The sequence below is a fragment of the Scyliorhinus canicula genome, chromosome 14 (assembly GCF_902713615.1).
Source record: "Scyliorhinus canicula chromosome 14, sScyCan1.1, whole genome shotgun sequence".
Classification (NCBI taxonomy): Eukaryota; Metazoa; Chordata; class Chondrichthyes; order Carcharhiniformes; family Scyliorhinidae; genus Scyliorhinus; species Scyliorhinus canicula.
In genome coordinates this window covers 47,819,430-47,835,553 of record NC_052159.1, presented here as the reverse complement: position 1 = coordinate 47,835,553, position 16,124 = coordinate 47,819,430, and the positions used below count along the sequence as shown (strand labels likewise).

The 16,124-nt window shown below is 51.3% G+C and overlaps 1 protein-coding gene across 2 annotated transcripts in view; it reads right to left on the bottom strand.

Moving 5' to 3' along the window:
• lnx2a (ligand of numb-protein X 2a) overlaps positions 1–16,124 on the bottom strand; it is a 204,257-nt gene that overhangs the window by 22,592 nt on the left and 165,541 nt on the right. For both annotated transcript variants that reach the window (XM_038818016.1, XM_038818017.1), the window contains one exon: positions 14,061–14,426. In XM_038818016.1, coding sequence (XP_038673944.1) covers positions 14,061–14,426 — 366 coding nt within the window. The remainder of the gene's footprint in view (positions 1–14,060; positions 14,427–16,124) is intronic.

Here is a 16,124-nt window from a genome sequence, read left to right as displayed (position 1 = left end):
ATTCTCCATTGCCAGTCTATCCCCGCTACCAGTGTTAGCGAGGACAGAAAATCTGGGGCGCAATTCTCGGCACCCGCGGAAAATTGCAAAGTCGGCCGTCAAAACAGCCGACTTTTGCGACGGCCCGACACGGCCCAGTTCCCGACTTATTCACGTCCGGGAAATGGGCTAGGAACGGGGCCGCGTCAATCACGTGCGCGATGACACCGGAACGCGGCGACAATACGAACACGCCCACGTGACGCCGCCCGACGCCGTAAAGAGGCGTGGGCGAGCACAGAAACTAGGCCAGGATGTCGGAGCTCAGGAGAGCAGCCCCGCGATTCGTTGAGGCTGATGTGGAGACGCTGCTCGAATCAATCGAGCAGAGGAGGGGCATCATCTGCCCGCGTAGAGGGCATCGCCACCCTGCCAGCACGGTGCGCCAGGCCTGGCGTGAGGTGGCTGCTGCCGTCAGTGCTGTGGGGCAGACCCCTCGCTCTGCAGAGCAATGTCGGAAGAAGATGCACAACCTCACCAGGGCTGCCAGGGTAAGTGCCAAGAGGGTGCCCCCGGGTCACAACCATCCCTCCCCCCTTTACTTAATCACCCCCCCACCCCCCACGGGGGGTGGAGGGGGATTGGGGCAGAGTGAGTTGAGGGTGGTTCACAAAGTAGTCACAGACCCAGCGCTCTGGCCCCCGTGGAGAGATGCAATGGTCTTATTACAACTTCACCCCCAAACTGTGCCAGTATCTGAATGGACTGCTGATACCTGCCGTATTGTAATGATCTACCTATGCCCCCTCCCCCAACAGGACAAGACCGCTCACAACACTCGTGAGCGGAACAAGACTGGAGGGGGTTCGCCCATCCTGCACCCCCTCACCACGTTTGAGCAGAGGGCACTGGACCTTGTTGGGGGATCTGCCACCCGGGAGATCGCGCAATGCGAGGTTGGCGGAGCTGCAACAAGTGAGACAACCCTGCATGACAAACACTCTCCCATCCTCTGTCCCTTCACACCCTGCCCACTGGGACACCTCCCCATCCTCTGTCCCTTCACACCCTGCCCACTGGGACACCTCCCACATCCTCTGTCCCTTCACACTCTGCTCACTGGGACACCTCCCCCATCCTCTGTCCCTTCACACTCTGCTCACTGGGACACCTCCCCCATCCTCTGTCCCTTCACACTCTGCTCACTGGGACACCTCCTCCATCCTCTGCCCCTTCACACCCTGCCCACTTGGACACCTCCCCCATCCTCTGTCCCTTCACACCCTGCCCACTGGGACACCTCCCCCATCCTCTGTCCCTTCACACCCTGCCCACTGGGTCCGTCCAGCGCCCGGCCGAGCGTATCTAAATAACCCGGTTCACTCTCTTCCCGAGGACGTGATGCCGAACGACCAGGGCCGATTGCCTCCAGGCGGACAGAGGCATCTGCCCCCACCTCACCCAGGGCCGCACAACAGAGGGTGCCCAATCAGTGGGGAGTCCCATCCTCCCCAACCGAATCTGTGGAGCAGGACGCCCAGAGGGCGGCGACAGAGCAAGAGAGAGAAATGGCCCGCGAACGCCCTGCGGCCTCTCAGCGGGCCGGTGACATAGAGGAGGCGTCAACCCAAGATGACCTCAAACTTGCGGCACAGCTATCTCCCACACCATCCACCATCCCAGAGACACTCACCCCGGTTGGCCTATTTAGTGATGAGGCTCCTGGGTCACAGTCTGGGTCGCACATCATAGCTGAGCAGGTACAGCAGGTGGAGGTCGGAGCAGCCGAGGGCCCGGACTGGCGGAGGCCAGGCCAGGCCCAGCATGCAGCTGGCTCCCAGACGTTTTCCGAGTTCCTGGACTTTCTCAACCCACCCGCACAGCCGATGCATCAAAAAACCCAGGGATACAATGACGGGATGAGGGCTGTCTTCCAGACTCTGCAGACGCTGTTAGAGGAGTCGAACCGCGTCCACGAGCAGGGAGTGGTGCCGCTCATGGCAGCAACCCAGGCCGACACCGCATGGGTGGCATCCGCGGTGGAGGCAATGGGTCAGGTTATGCAAGGCGTTGGGCTTAATGTGCACACATCATCCTCGGCCCTGGACAGGGTTGCCCTCTCACAGGCAGCAATGCGCCAGAGCCAACACGACATTGCCGGCGCGCTGCGGGACTTGGCCGAGTCTCAGCAGGTCATGGCCCAGTCGCAGCACGCCATGGCACAGTCACATCACTCGATGGCACAGTCCCAGCAGTCGATGGCACAGTCCCAGCAGTCAGTCGCGGAGAGCATCAACCGCCTGACACATGTGCTGGAATACGTCGTGCACTCACAGGTTGAGATCGCACAGTCCCTGGCGGGAATGTCTAACTCCCTGGACTCCGTCTCTGCCAACCTTCGGATCCTGGTGGATACCGTTGCAGGCCTCCAGGACTGGCAGCGCCAGGTGTCAGTGGCGCGATGGGGCACCTCCCCGCTCGCACCTCTGTCCCAAAGTGAGGCCCGGGGGCCACTGGGTTCCCCGAGGGAGGAGGAGGTTTCGGGGCCCGTCCCATTAACTCCATCACGGGATGTCCCGGAATTCTCGGCCTCCCACCGTCCCATCCCTGGTGCATCGGATGGGCAGCAGGCAGAGCAGGGTGGCACAACGTCACCCGAGACGCCCGCAGAGCAGCCTGGCCCATCAAGGCCGGGTCGCCCCAGGAAACGCTTGCCGAAGGAGAAACAAGTCGAAGGGGGCGATTCGCAGCAGTCCTCCTCCACTCCTGCTGCATCATCTGGGGAATCACTTAGACATAGTGGTAGGGCCCGTAAGGCAACAAAGAGAGACACTGAGTAAGTTGGCACGGGTGAAGGGCACAGTTTAGTTGTAGGGGCTAGGGCACCTGTAAATTATTGTTCACATTAAACGCACTGTTCCACCTTACTTGTAATACCGCGTGATTGTTCCACAGCCACAGGAATCGTGATGGTGGCTGGGGTTGACGAGCGGTGAAACTTCGGTGCCGGGTGTGCAGTCCCTTCCCCCCCACCCCCTCCCACAGCTAGCCCACACGGGCACGTGATGGAGTGTCCGTGACGAACTCAGCGGCCACCAAGGTGGATGGTTCAGCTATTGCCATGGGTCAGACTCTCTCTAACGATTCTGAGCACACAGCTCATCGCAGAGCGAGCTGTCATCATTCCACATGGCACTGATCACACCCGCTGACACAGCCATCAATGTTGTGCTATACCGTCTGGACCCAGTGGTAAGGGTGATGTCGAAGTGGAGCAGTGTACACTGAGAGGGGGGTGGGGGGGTGGGGTGCGTGGTGGTGGCAGCTGTGTGTTGACCCTCTGCACGACTAGCGATGCAGGTGGTGGTTTGGTGTTCAGCGGGGACGTCGCATACGACGCGTGAACCGTGCTGCCACCAAGGCGTCGCGTGCCCGCCGTCCTCGCCGGGTCCGTCGTGCCGCCTCCTGGACATCACCAGCACCTGGGTCGTGTCTGCGTGCTGCGCCCGCCACTCCGCCAGCCTCCTCCTCCTCCTCCTCCCTCTACTCCTCCTCCTCCTCTGTGCTGGCACCACTGCCACTGGCTTCTCCCTCCGCCTCCTGCAGCAGGTCATCTCCCCTCTGCATCGCGATGTTGTGCAGACCACTACAATGCAAGCGACCCTTTCGGCCTGGTACTGCAGGGCCCCTCCGGAGCGGGCCAGGCACCTGAATCTCATCTTCAGGAGGCCAAGGCAGCGCTCCACCACACCCCTGGTTGCTGCATGGGCTTCGTTGTATCGTGTTTCCGCATTGGTCTGAGGCCTCCGTATAGGCGTCATCAGCCAAGACCTTAGCGGATAACCCCTGTCGCCTAGCAACCAGCCCCTCAGCCGGGGGGGACGTCCCTCAAACATCGCAGGGATGTACGACTGCGCCAGTATGCACCCTCACTCTCTTCTCCTCCCCCTCTTCCTCGTTGTATCGTGTTTCCGCATTGGTCTGAGGCCTCCGTATAGGCGTCATATGCTGCTCGACGACTGGCAACTCCTCGGCCCTTCCCTCTGCTGCTGCAGCTGGCCCTGCATCCACTGCGGGTTGTGGCTGTGGATGCTGCTGCATCTCCAAATGCAGTGCAGCGGCCCCAACCACTGCGCAGAACATAGCCGTTCTGTTCGCAAACATTGTGCTAACCGACAGAAGGGTGGTGGGGGCAAAGAAACGGGACATGTTAGACGGAGGTTAGTCGACACCTCGGCAGCCGCCTGCCATGGGATACCTGTGTGTCCCGGTGGCCTGGTCGCGCTGCTGACACGCGGGCAGCCTAACCCCAGGTCACTTTCTGCATCCAATGGGCAGTTAACTACGTCCTCTTCACCGGTGCGTCAGTGGCCTGTGGCCGTAAGCCACAGGGGAACCAGCGGCCGTGTCCTCGTGACCGGCACGCCATGGCATGGTGGCAGACATTTTGTAACCGGGGTTGGATGGGTCACTCGCTCACTCTCTCCCTACCCCCCCCCCCCCTCCCACTCCCCCCTCCGTCTCCCCACTCCCCCCACCGTCTCCCCCACTCCCCCGTCCGTCTCCCCCACTCCCCCCTCCGTCTTCCCCACTCCCCCCTCCGTCTCCCACACTACCCCCTCAGTCTCCCCCACTCCCCCCTCCATCTCCCACACTCCCCCCTTAGTCTCCCACTCCCCCTCAGTCTCCCCCACTCCCCCATCCGTCTCCCCCACTCCCCCTCCGTCTCCCCCACTCCCCCCTCCGTCTCCCCCACTCCCCCCTCCGTCTCCCACACTACCCCCTCAGTCTCCCACACTCCCCCCTCCAGTCTCCCACACTCCCCCCTCAGTCTCCCCCACTCCCCCTCCGTCTCCCCCATCCGTCTCCCCCACTCCCCCCCTCCGTCTCCCCCACTCCCCCCTCCGTCTCCCTCACTCCCCCCCTCAGTCTCCCCCACTCCCCCCCTCAATCTCCCCCACTCCCCCCCCTCAGTCTCCCACACTCCCCCCCCCCCCCCCCCCCCCCCGCTCTGGACCCCCCTCCCGTTCTCGGGGATGCCTTCCCCGTTGTGCCCAGACTCCAGCAGTGCGCTGAGCGGTGCGCACACCTAATCGAAGCTCTCGTCAGCCAGCACGACTGGTTGACGAAGTTGGAAAGCAGGTGTGTTGGCCGGCGTGAAAAGATGGCGTGATGACGTCGGGACTTCGGCCCATCCGGGCCGGAGACTAGCGGGGGTCCAATAAGTTGCGATTCTGGTCGTGTCGGGGGGGCTTTCGAGGCCTTTGCCGGGAATGCCGACGTGTAGTTTGTGCGGGGTTCGGAGAATAGCGGGAGGGCGTCGGACCGGCGTCGCCGTGAAAATAGGCGCGGCCCGCTATTCTCCGAACCGGCGTGAGTGCGGAGAATAGCGCCCCTGGTGCGCCGTCCGCTGGTGGCAGAATTCTCTACTCCAGCTGCGTGTTCGTGGAATTTTCCATTGAAACCACCCCACACCTCTTGGAAGCCTGCAAGCGGGGGTGTGCTTCCAATGGAACCAGAGAACCCTGCGGCCAGCGAACGGCTGTAGGATCCTGCCCAATATCTTTTGGCTAGTTTCCCAGGTATTTATGCTTCTTGAACCTTCACATTTTGAAACTGAAAGAAATAATACAATTAAGAAGAAGAGAAAGGAAGCTATGCTGCAGGCGTTTCAGAATTTAGCAGCCAGCACAGACTTATTGAAAGTAAATTATCTGAACCAGAGTGACCCAAGCAATTTGATCATACTTGTGCAGGAGTAACACTGCTGACGTTAGGCTGACGTACATTGTTGGGACAGAGGGGGGGAGAGGCTCACTCTGTATTTGGTTGCAGTAAAGCTTTTCTGAAAGTAGTTTTGTGTTACTCATAACCAGCAAGTACCTTACAACTAAGGCCTGAATATTTGTGGAGACAGAAGGGCTCTGTGCCTTAACCATTATGGAGCCAGAAGCCTGAATCATGGGGCAGAATTTTCTCATTTCTTTTTTTACAGAGTGTCAACTCGGACAGGAAACGCAGCGTGTAGCCCCGTCGGCTATGCTGTGGGCTTTTCCTGCTGAATTTTTAAAGGCTGGGGGTGGAAAAAAGAATCCTGGAGGTGGGTCCCATGCTGGCAGGGCGGGTTCCAGCAAACTCGCCTCCTGACAGATCAGGGGTGCAGTTTTTAAAGGACACCCCAGAGTAAAAAGGAAAAAAAGGAAACCCTTACCCCACAGAAACCACCTCCCAGAATCTCCACAACAGTGGCACTCCACCCTCCCTTCCAGAAGTAGGGAACTGCCCAGGCATGACCCCCACCCCTCCACCCTCTGAGGGCTGTACGTACCTGTATGCCCTTGGTGCGTTCTGTTCACCAGTTCCCCATTTGGATAACCCCAGCAGTGTGATGTCACTGATGGCACTGGAGGGGGAGAAAGGGTGATTTGACAGCAGGAAGGCCTGCTAATGATATTCAAATTATTTCAAATATGTTCCCGCCACTGACGAGAGGCCAGGACAATTGAGAGGGAAATCCTACCTGGGTAAAAGCCATTTTGGGACTTTCCTTTGATTCTCTGTCTCTTCCGCTATTCTCACCCACCGAAAACGGGGATGGAAAATTCTCACTGGGAGTCCCAGCCCATACCATTTCCACAGGCGAGTGTTGGGTGGAGAGTGGAACAGGGTGGATGCATTTAGCCTTTCATAGATCCGTGGTTCATGGAGGCAGCGGCACATTTAAAATTGCAGCTGCCTTCACTCAGAAGCAATTTTCATCACTGATTTTTCTGAAACACGACTTGTGGAATTTACAAATTTGAGGAAAATGTCTAAACCTACTAGAGTTCTTTGGAAAGGTCAGGTATCATTTTGGGATATTTAAGAGCAGACTCAAATGTGCCTAAACGGTGGATCAGGTCTATAGATCTGTCTTTCTGTCTCCTGCTCTTTAAATATTGAAAAGGAAAAAAACAGCCTGCAGTGTCAGTTGAAAAGAAACAGTGTTTGCAATTTCAATAACTGCTTGTTAACACAAGCCTGGGAACAATCATTATAGTATTCAGAGTTGCTTTGTAATCCAGAACTTGAATATTGCTGAAAGAAACAATCGGCTGCCAAAGTTTTTACTTTGCACGCACCAGGATAGATTCGCAAGAACACCAAGCCTGAGGCGGGGGCCGACTTCAGCGGTACAGGAAGATCATGCCGGCGGGAAGGGTTGGAGAATTCTGTCCTGAGAATTCCGTTCTGAGTTTTCCAAGGCTGGTTGAGTATGGTCAGTACTTTGTTGTGACCAGCTAAAGGGACATAGAACATAGAACATTACAGCGCAGTACGGGCCATTCGGCCCTCGATGTTGCGCCGATCTGTGAAACCATCTGAAGCCCATCTGACCTACACTATTCCATTTTCATCCATATGTCTATCCAGTGACCACTTAAATGCCCTTAAAGTTGGCGAGTCTACTACTGTTGCAGGCAGGGCGTTCCACACCCCTACTACTCTCTGAGCAAAGAAACTGCCTCTGACATCTGTCCTATATCTACCACCCCTCAATTTAAAGCTATGTCCCCTCGTGTTGGTCATCACCATCCGAGGAAAAAGACTCTCACTGTCCACCCTATCTAACCCTCTGACTATCTTATATGTCTCTATTAAGCCACCTCTCAGCCTTCTTTTCTCTAACGAAAACAACCTCAAGTCCCTGAGCCTTTCCTCGTAAGACCTTCCCTCCATACCAGGCAACATCGTAGTAAATCTCCTCGGAACCCTTTCCAAAGCTTCCACATCCTTCCTATAATGTGGTGACCAGAACTGCACGCAGTACTCCAGGTGCAGCCGCACCAGAGTTTTGTACAGCTGCAGCATGACCTCGTGGCTCCGAAACTCAATGCCCCTACTGATAAAGGCTAGCACACCATATGCCTTCTTAACAGCCCTATTAACCTGGGTGGCAACTTTCAGGGATTTATGTACCTGGATGCCGAGATCTCTCTGTTCATCTACACTACCAAGATTCTCGCCATTAGCCCAGTACTCTGCATTCCTGTTACTCCTTCCAAAGTGAACCACCTCACACTTTTCCGCATTAAACTCCATCTGCCACCTCTCAGCCCAGCTCTGCAGCTTATCTATGTCCCTCTGTAACCTATAACATCCTTCAGCACTATCCACAACTCCACCGACCTTCGTGTCATCTGCAAATTTACTAACCCATCCTTCTACACCCTCTTCCAGGTCATTTATAAAAATGACAAACAGCAGTGGCCCCAAAACAGATCCTTGCGGTACACCACTAGTAACTGAACTCTAGGATGAACATTTGCCATCAACCACCACCCTCTGTCTTCTTTCAGCTAGCCAATTACTGATCCAAACCGCTAAATCACCTTCAATCTCATACTTCCGTATTTTCTGCAACAGCCTACCGTGGGGAATCTTATCAAACGCCATACTGAAATCCATATACACCACATCAACTGCTTTACCCTCATCCACTGTTTGGTCACCTTCTCAAAAAACCCAATAAGGTTTGTGAGGCATGACCTACCCTTCACAAAACCGTGTTGACTATCGCTAATCAACTTGTTCTTTTCAAGATGATTATAAACCCTATCTCTTATAACCTTTTCCAACATTTTACCCACAACCGAAGTAAGGCTCACAGGTCTATAATTGCCAGGGTTGTCTCTACTCCCCTTCTTGAACAAGGGGACAACATTTGCTATTCTCCAGTCTTCCGGCACTATTCCTGTCGACAAAGACGACATAAAGATCAAGGACAAAGGCTCTGCAATCTCCTCCCTGGCTTCCCAGAGAATCCTAGGATAAATCCCATCTGGCCCAGGGGACTTATCTATTTTTACACTTTCCAAAATTGCTGACACCTCCTCCTTGTGAACCTCGATCCCATCTAGCCTGTTCGACTGTACCTGAGTATTCTCCTCGACAACATTGTCTTTCTCCAGTGTAAAAACTGATGGAAAATATCCATTTAACGCTTCCCCTATCTCCTCTGATTCCACACACAACTTTCCACTACTATCCTTGATTGGCCCTAATCTTACTCTAGTCATTCTTTTGTTCCTGATATACCTATAGAAAGCCTTAGGGTTTTCCTTGATCCTATCCGCCAACGATGTTTCGTGTCCTCTCCTCGCTCTTCTTAACTCTCCCTTTAGGTCCTTCCTGGCTAACTTGTAACTCTCAAGTGCCCTAACTGAGCCTTCATGTCTCATCCTAACATAAGCCTTCTTCTTCCTCTTGACAAATGCTTCAACTTCCTTAGTAAACCACGGTTCCCTTGCTCGACAACTTCCTCCCTGCCTGACAGGTACATACTTATCAAGGACACGCAGTAGCTGTTCCTTGAAAAAGCTCCACATTTCGATTTTACACATCCCCTGCAGTTTCTTCCCCATCCTATACATCCTAAATCTTGCCGAAAAGCATCATAATTGCCTTTCCCCCAGCTATAATTCTTGCCTTGCGGTATATACCTATCCCTGCCCATCGCTAAAGTAAACATAACCGAATTGTGATCACTATCACCAAAGTGCTCACCTATATCTAAATCTAACACCTGGCCGGGTTCATTACCCAGTACCAAATCCAATGTGGCATCGCCCCTTGTTGGCCTGTCTACATACTGTGTCAGAAAACCCTCCTGCACAAACTGCACAAAAACTGACCCATCTATAGTACTCGAACTATAGTATTTCCAGTCAATATTTGGAAAGTTAAAGTCCCCCATAACAACTATCCTGTTACTCTCGCTCCTGTCGAGAATTATCTTTACTATCCTTTCCTCTACATCTCTGGAACTATTCGGAGGTCAATAGACAACTCCCAACAGGGTGACCTCTCCTCTCCGGTTCCTAACCTCGGCCCATACTACCTCAGTAGACGAGTCCTCAAACGTCCTTTCTACCGCCGTAATACTTTCCTTGATTAACAATGCCACACCCCCCCTCTTTTACCATCTTCTCTGTTCTTACAGAAACATCTAAATCCTGGAACCTGCAACAACCATTCCTGTCCCTGCTCTACCCATGTCTCCGAAATCGCCACAACAAAATGCTGTTTGATACAATCCATCAGCTGTTGACAGTTAAGTATCACACATCTGGCATTATGTCAGCAATGAAATTCAAATGTCACATTACTCACTTGCATGATGATGGATGTTATTGTTTGAAATATTTTCGGAATACAATAGTATTCTGTGTGCTTGCGTGTGTGCGTCCATGATTAATTAAACTGGGTTGATAGACATAGAATTTACAGTGCAGAAGGAGGCCATTTGGCCCATCGAGTCTGCACCGGCCCTTGGAAAGAACACCCCACTTCAACCCACACCTCCGCCCCATACCAGTAACCCAGCAACCCCACCCAAACTCTTTGGACACTAAGGGCAATTTAGCATGGCCAATCCACCTAACCTGCACATCTTTGGTCAAGCTAGCTGTTTCACATTGTTACAATGCAGCAGCAGTGCCAGTCAATCCAAAATGATGTCTGCCTCCCAAGCAAATGAGTAATGTGGAATATGAATTTCAGTGCCAATTGGAACCAATGGTTGATGGATCGTATCTAACAGCACGTCCCTTCAGCTGTTCGCAACAGGCAGAGTTCACTGCATTCAACCAGCCTGTGCTTGTAAATCTCAGAACATAGTGTGCTATATGGGGGGATGGACTCTCCTTTTGGGTGCGATCTACCGCCCATATGGTACCTGGAAGTCAGTGCGCTGTGGCGCAGCCCTGCTCCCGGGATCTACCTGGCTCGCTGCCATATCGCGAGACATCACAATGTGAATTCCCCGAATTGTGTGCAGGATCACTTTTTGGCAAATCTGCATTAGAGCGAGTCAGCCAGACTCACTCTAATAACCGAGGCATTGGTACTTATCTCCTTTGCCTCGGAGACCTTGGGTGAGTGCCGTTCAGTACTCCCACAAATGGGGACCAGACGGAATGCACTCTTGAGGGTCTCCCAGGGGATTGGAGGCCTCCAGGTGCTTGACCTTTAGGCAGGGTGGTACCCTGGCAGTGCTGGTTTCAGCCTGGCGCCCTGGCACTGGTGTCAGCCTGGCACTGCTGATTTAAGCCTGGCACCCTGGCACTGCTGGTTTCAGCCTGGCACCGCTGATTTAAGCCTGGTACCCTGGCAGTGCTGGTTTCAGCCTGGCGCCCTGGCACTGGTTTCAGCCTGGCGCCCTGGCACTGGTGTCAGTCTGGCACTGCTGGTTTCAGCCTGGCACCCTGGCACTGCTGGTTTCAGCCTGGCACTGCCAAGATGCCCACATGGCACTGTCAGCTGGCAGGGGCACAGCCAGGGTGTCAGACGGACTCTGCCAAGGTGGTTGATGGGATCAGGCCTTGGGGTGCCATACACACGTGAGGTGGGGTATGGGGGGCGCTGGCAAGACCCCCTTATAGGTGAGTTGGGGCTTTGGGTGGGTTTGTAGTCGCGACGATAGCATTGAGAGATTGGGACACCATTTAAAAGTGGCGTCTTGATCGTTCCCTGTATTGAGGCGTTCCAGTGAGCGGAGCTCCTCACTGCAAGAAACGGGATTAAGTAAGGCCTCGGCCGTGCATTGCTTGCTGAGACCCCGTATCTAACACTATTAGATTGTGTTGTGTTTCTCGGCGCTGCGAGCGTGGGAAACACATGGCTAAACATGCTCACTATGGGACTCTGTTCCCATTTGGTTAGATTAGGCCCCAAATGTTCCGGAACTGAATAGCGTGCAATTCGCTTTTCTGTTGGGAGGGCTATTCATTCCCTAATTTAGGACATGCAAATGTGTCAGCGAGAATTGGAATCAATTCCCGGCCCAGCAGGCGGAATAACCGCTGGGTCAGAATTAGTGCTACAGAGTCTGCCAGCCGGAGCTGCTTTTAAGCGCTCCACTTACCACATGCTCACTGCAGCCACGAAGTTCGCCCAGAGAAGACCTGCCTCCCGATTTTAGGAGTCTGAAGTGGACCCACTTCTCGATGCCAATGAGGAGGGGAAGGACACCCTCTTCCCCATGGTGGGTCACAGACTCACGCTCGCCGTCCTCAACAGCACCTTGGAGGTGGTGTCAGAGGCAGTCAGTGCTGCCAGCCTCATCAGGAGGGGACAGCTCATGAACCTGAAGGCTGGGGGTCACTGGTGAGGCCTCCGTCCTCAGGGGAGCAGAGTACCAGAGATGGTTCCAGATGCCATGGTGCAGGTGTCCTTTGGTTGGGGTGAGTTTTTCTAATCCCCTGCTTCCTCTACAGTGGGGAAGTGCTTCTGAGAAGTGCCAACAGCTGGTGAGCTCCTGATTGAGCATGGCCACTCCCGTCTCCTTGATAATACGACTTGGATATGGGGGTTGCCAAAGGGGTGGCCTGGATAGGCTCCCACATTACCAGAGGCCCTCTGAGCATTTACAGGACACAGTAAGCAGTCAACACTGTGAATAGTGTAAATAACACCAAAATGGTACGCTTAAATCACATACTGCAGCAATGGTGGTCTAAGCTAGGCCACCTCGATCCCGAGGGGGACATCTTAAGTGCACAGACTTGACACCAAGTTGTTTGCTGCTACTCAACCCTGACTGGGCCCCCCCATCCCCAGCAAGCCCAAGAATATTTGAGAGTTTAAAAAAAAAAGTTTTATTAGCCTCTCGCTCCACCTGAACAGATATGACGCCCAGGCCCCACTTGTAAAATGGGCAGAGTATTGCGGAGTGTTGGAGCATGAAGTGTCAAACTCACTAATGAGATTTAAATCCATGCAAATGATGGTTTTGCATGGACTCGCTGGCATGAGGAGCCAACATCAATAATGCCGCCAGCACACACTGGGCCCTGGCTTTTGAAAACAGAAACAGCACGCTCACATATTGTGCCTTTTTCAACTAAACCAAAAGCTTTGCAGACAACCACTCCCATGAGCATTCTCCATGGTAATGTCTCCACCAATCAAATTTCACTTACTAACCAATCAGCACCCTCTTCTTTATGCTATATAAATTGTCATTGCCCTTTGAGATTTGGCTTTCTTATGCATCTGCCCTCTTAAGTGCATACAAAAAAATTTGATAGCATGTCTCCTTTTCAGCAATATTAGTATTGGTTCTGCTTGACTGCTTCCACAACCTGTCATTTTTATAGTGGTGGGTATGTAAGGTCAGAGTTTGACAAGTCCATGTTGTTAATGAGCTGTCATTAATGTGGAACATAAATATTTGTATTTATAAGGGATTAAGTAATTGAATGGACTTAAAGACATTGAATGGACTTTTATCAATGGAAATGTCTCTTATATATAGTGAAGCCTGTAATAGATATTTGGAACTTCACATATTTTCATCTCAACATAGCTTCTGAGGTGTGCCCATGGTAGATACCAGGCTTGTTGGCATGGGGGATGAAAGGGTAAAGAGTGGTGGGTGCAGGATAGGCTGGCATATGGGGCAAAGGGATGGAGAAGCATAGGTTGACATGTAGGGTAAAGGAGCATGGTGGGATAGAGGAGTATAAGTTGGCATAAATGGGGCCTGGGAAGCGTGTGGAGATGAGAGGGCCGTTAGCTAGAGGGCTATTTTTTGTTTTAGCATTTTTATTATAACTGGGCAAACTCCCAAAGCACTGTGACTGCCTTTGTGCTATTTAAGGGGGCAGCGGGCTCCACTTTAGTACGCTCCCTGAGCAAAAACCCGGCAGTTCAGGGCAGTTCTTACCCCAGAGTCGGATTCACAGAGTCAGGAAATTGGGTGTGAAAATTTGCATCTAACACTTAGTGCCAGGTATTCAGAGTTCCATCTGCTAACACTTGTATCTTTCAGCCTGATGAGCAAAAATACGCTAAAAAGAAAAATTGAAGATTAACACCTCAACAATCGTTGCATCGTGCTTTGCTCCATGTCAGTCCAATTTAAAATTAAGCCATATTTTTGTAAAGCTTCCAAATACACAAAATTATACGCTTAATTTTGATTGTTGTATTTCATCAAACTACACTACAAGTTGCACTATAGCATGGAGGCTATATGTAATTTCAAGCCAAATATTTAACTATATGCCAACGTTACTGATGCGCTAAAATAAATGCACCTGTATAATTTGAGCAGCAAGTTCAGGTGTTCCATGCTTCAGATCATGTCCGTTTATGGCAAGCACCTGATCATTGCTGCACAGTCTTCCATCCTGAGCAGCCAAACCGCCTTCCAGAAGGTCCAGTATGAAGATGCCTGCTTCATCTGTTCTACGAACCAATTTGATACCAAGTTGTTCACTAGAGTCCCTCTTAAGTAAATTCACATGAAACCCATCTTCTTGTGTACAGCTGGTTTCAGGGTGGATATTGGGTCGACCAAAGCGTCTCTCCCTTAGAACAGTGAGATGTAGAGAAAAGCAGGGTTGCGAAAACACGGATCTAGCATAGTTGTGAGGTACATTGCTGATATCAACACCATTCACCTGAAATAAAATAGAAATAATGCAGCACTGTATTTTACGTTAACAGGCATAATAAATATAGAATGATGAGCACAAAACACATACAATCCCTGATATTTATTGCATGACTGAGGCCATACATGTGTTTGAAGGCAGGCCCTTGGTTCATGGTCTGCTGATGCTTTGTCCAGAGTTGTTTTCTTGGCAGTTTTTGTAAGTGGTAGTTTGCCATTGCCTTCCATTCCCAGGAGCAAAGGGAGGAGACAGGTCCCAGGGTTACCTCAAGTCAGAATGGGAATTGAACCTGCTCTGTTGAAACTATTCTGAACCACGCACGAGCTATCTAGCCAACGAAGCCAACAACTAACAAAGCATTAGCAAATCTACATCCCTCAACTCTAAGTAAGCAGTTGTGGAGGATACAAAGAGGCTTCTGAAGGCAGGTTGGGTAAGTGGGCAAGAACATGGCTCATTGTATACAATGTGTCAAAGTGTTAAGTTAAACACTGTATAGCACAGAAAAAAATAACTGAATCTACATCAGTGCTAGCTGTCCGAGAAAGTAAAGTATTTTCTATAATGGCCAACCAATCTGCAACATCAGTTTTATAGCAGACAAAGTTATAAATTAATCTTTTGGATTCCTCAGTTTAACAGTGACCTTTGGATCCGAGTATTGTGTACGGGAAAATTAGAACTAATACAGAACATGCACAATTATACAGTATACATGCACTGTGAGGCACACATATAAACCATCAGTCCAGTAATGCTTATCAAATGCATCATTGCTATGGACTCTAGGTTGTTCTATGTGTTAAAATATCACATTTGATCTTATGGCGTCGTCAACATTTTCATTAGAATGACAATATCGTTGAAATAAATCTTTTGATCCGATTTCCTCAGGTTTGTGAAATAATATTTTCATTAGGTTTTAGGAAAATTGATTTAATGGCCACCATAATACTTTTTGGCAAAGTAGATTTAGGCATGCATAAGTGTGTGAATGAGATTAATTCTGTAGTTTGCTGGTATGGAGGTTTAATAATGCCTCTCACCTCCTGATGTTATTCAATAGCAGAAATAATCTAATCTGAGTCACTGCTTCACGTAACAATTTGCTGACAAAGTAATTTCCAACTGAGTAGATCCCTGGTAAGCCCAGCTATTCAAAATGGCAGCTGAGAAAGAAACTATATTAAATTTGCAATAATTGCAGCATTACAAGAAACATTCAAAGGAATTATTTTCCCTTACCTAGCCAGGAAATGGTGAGAACAGTTTGGATGGAGAAAGTATGCTTTACAAAACACATCAATCACGTACAGTTTATCGACATCTTATATAGCCTAAGATAAAAGCAAATTACTGCAGATGCTAGAATCTGAAACAAAAACAGAAAATACTGGAAAATCGCAGCAGGTCTGATAACATCAGTGGAGGGAGAAAAGAGCTAACATTTCCAGTCTGGATGACTCTTTGTCAGAGTGGGGACACAGACTGTTAGCAGAATAGGGACACAGCATATTACAGTAAAGCAATCAAGTCAGAGGGAATAAGTTTCAATGGAGTAAGGCAAGGCTGGATGGCCTCTACTTTAATACCAGGACTATTGCAGTTATAAATTAAGGGCGAGGATTGACACGTGGAGTGTGATATAGTAGCCATCACAGAGGCATGGTTGTGGGAGGGGCAGGACTGGCAGCTCAACATCCC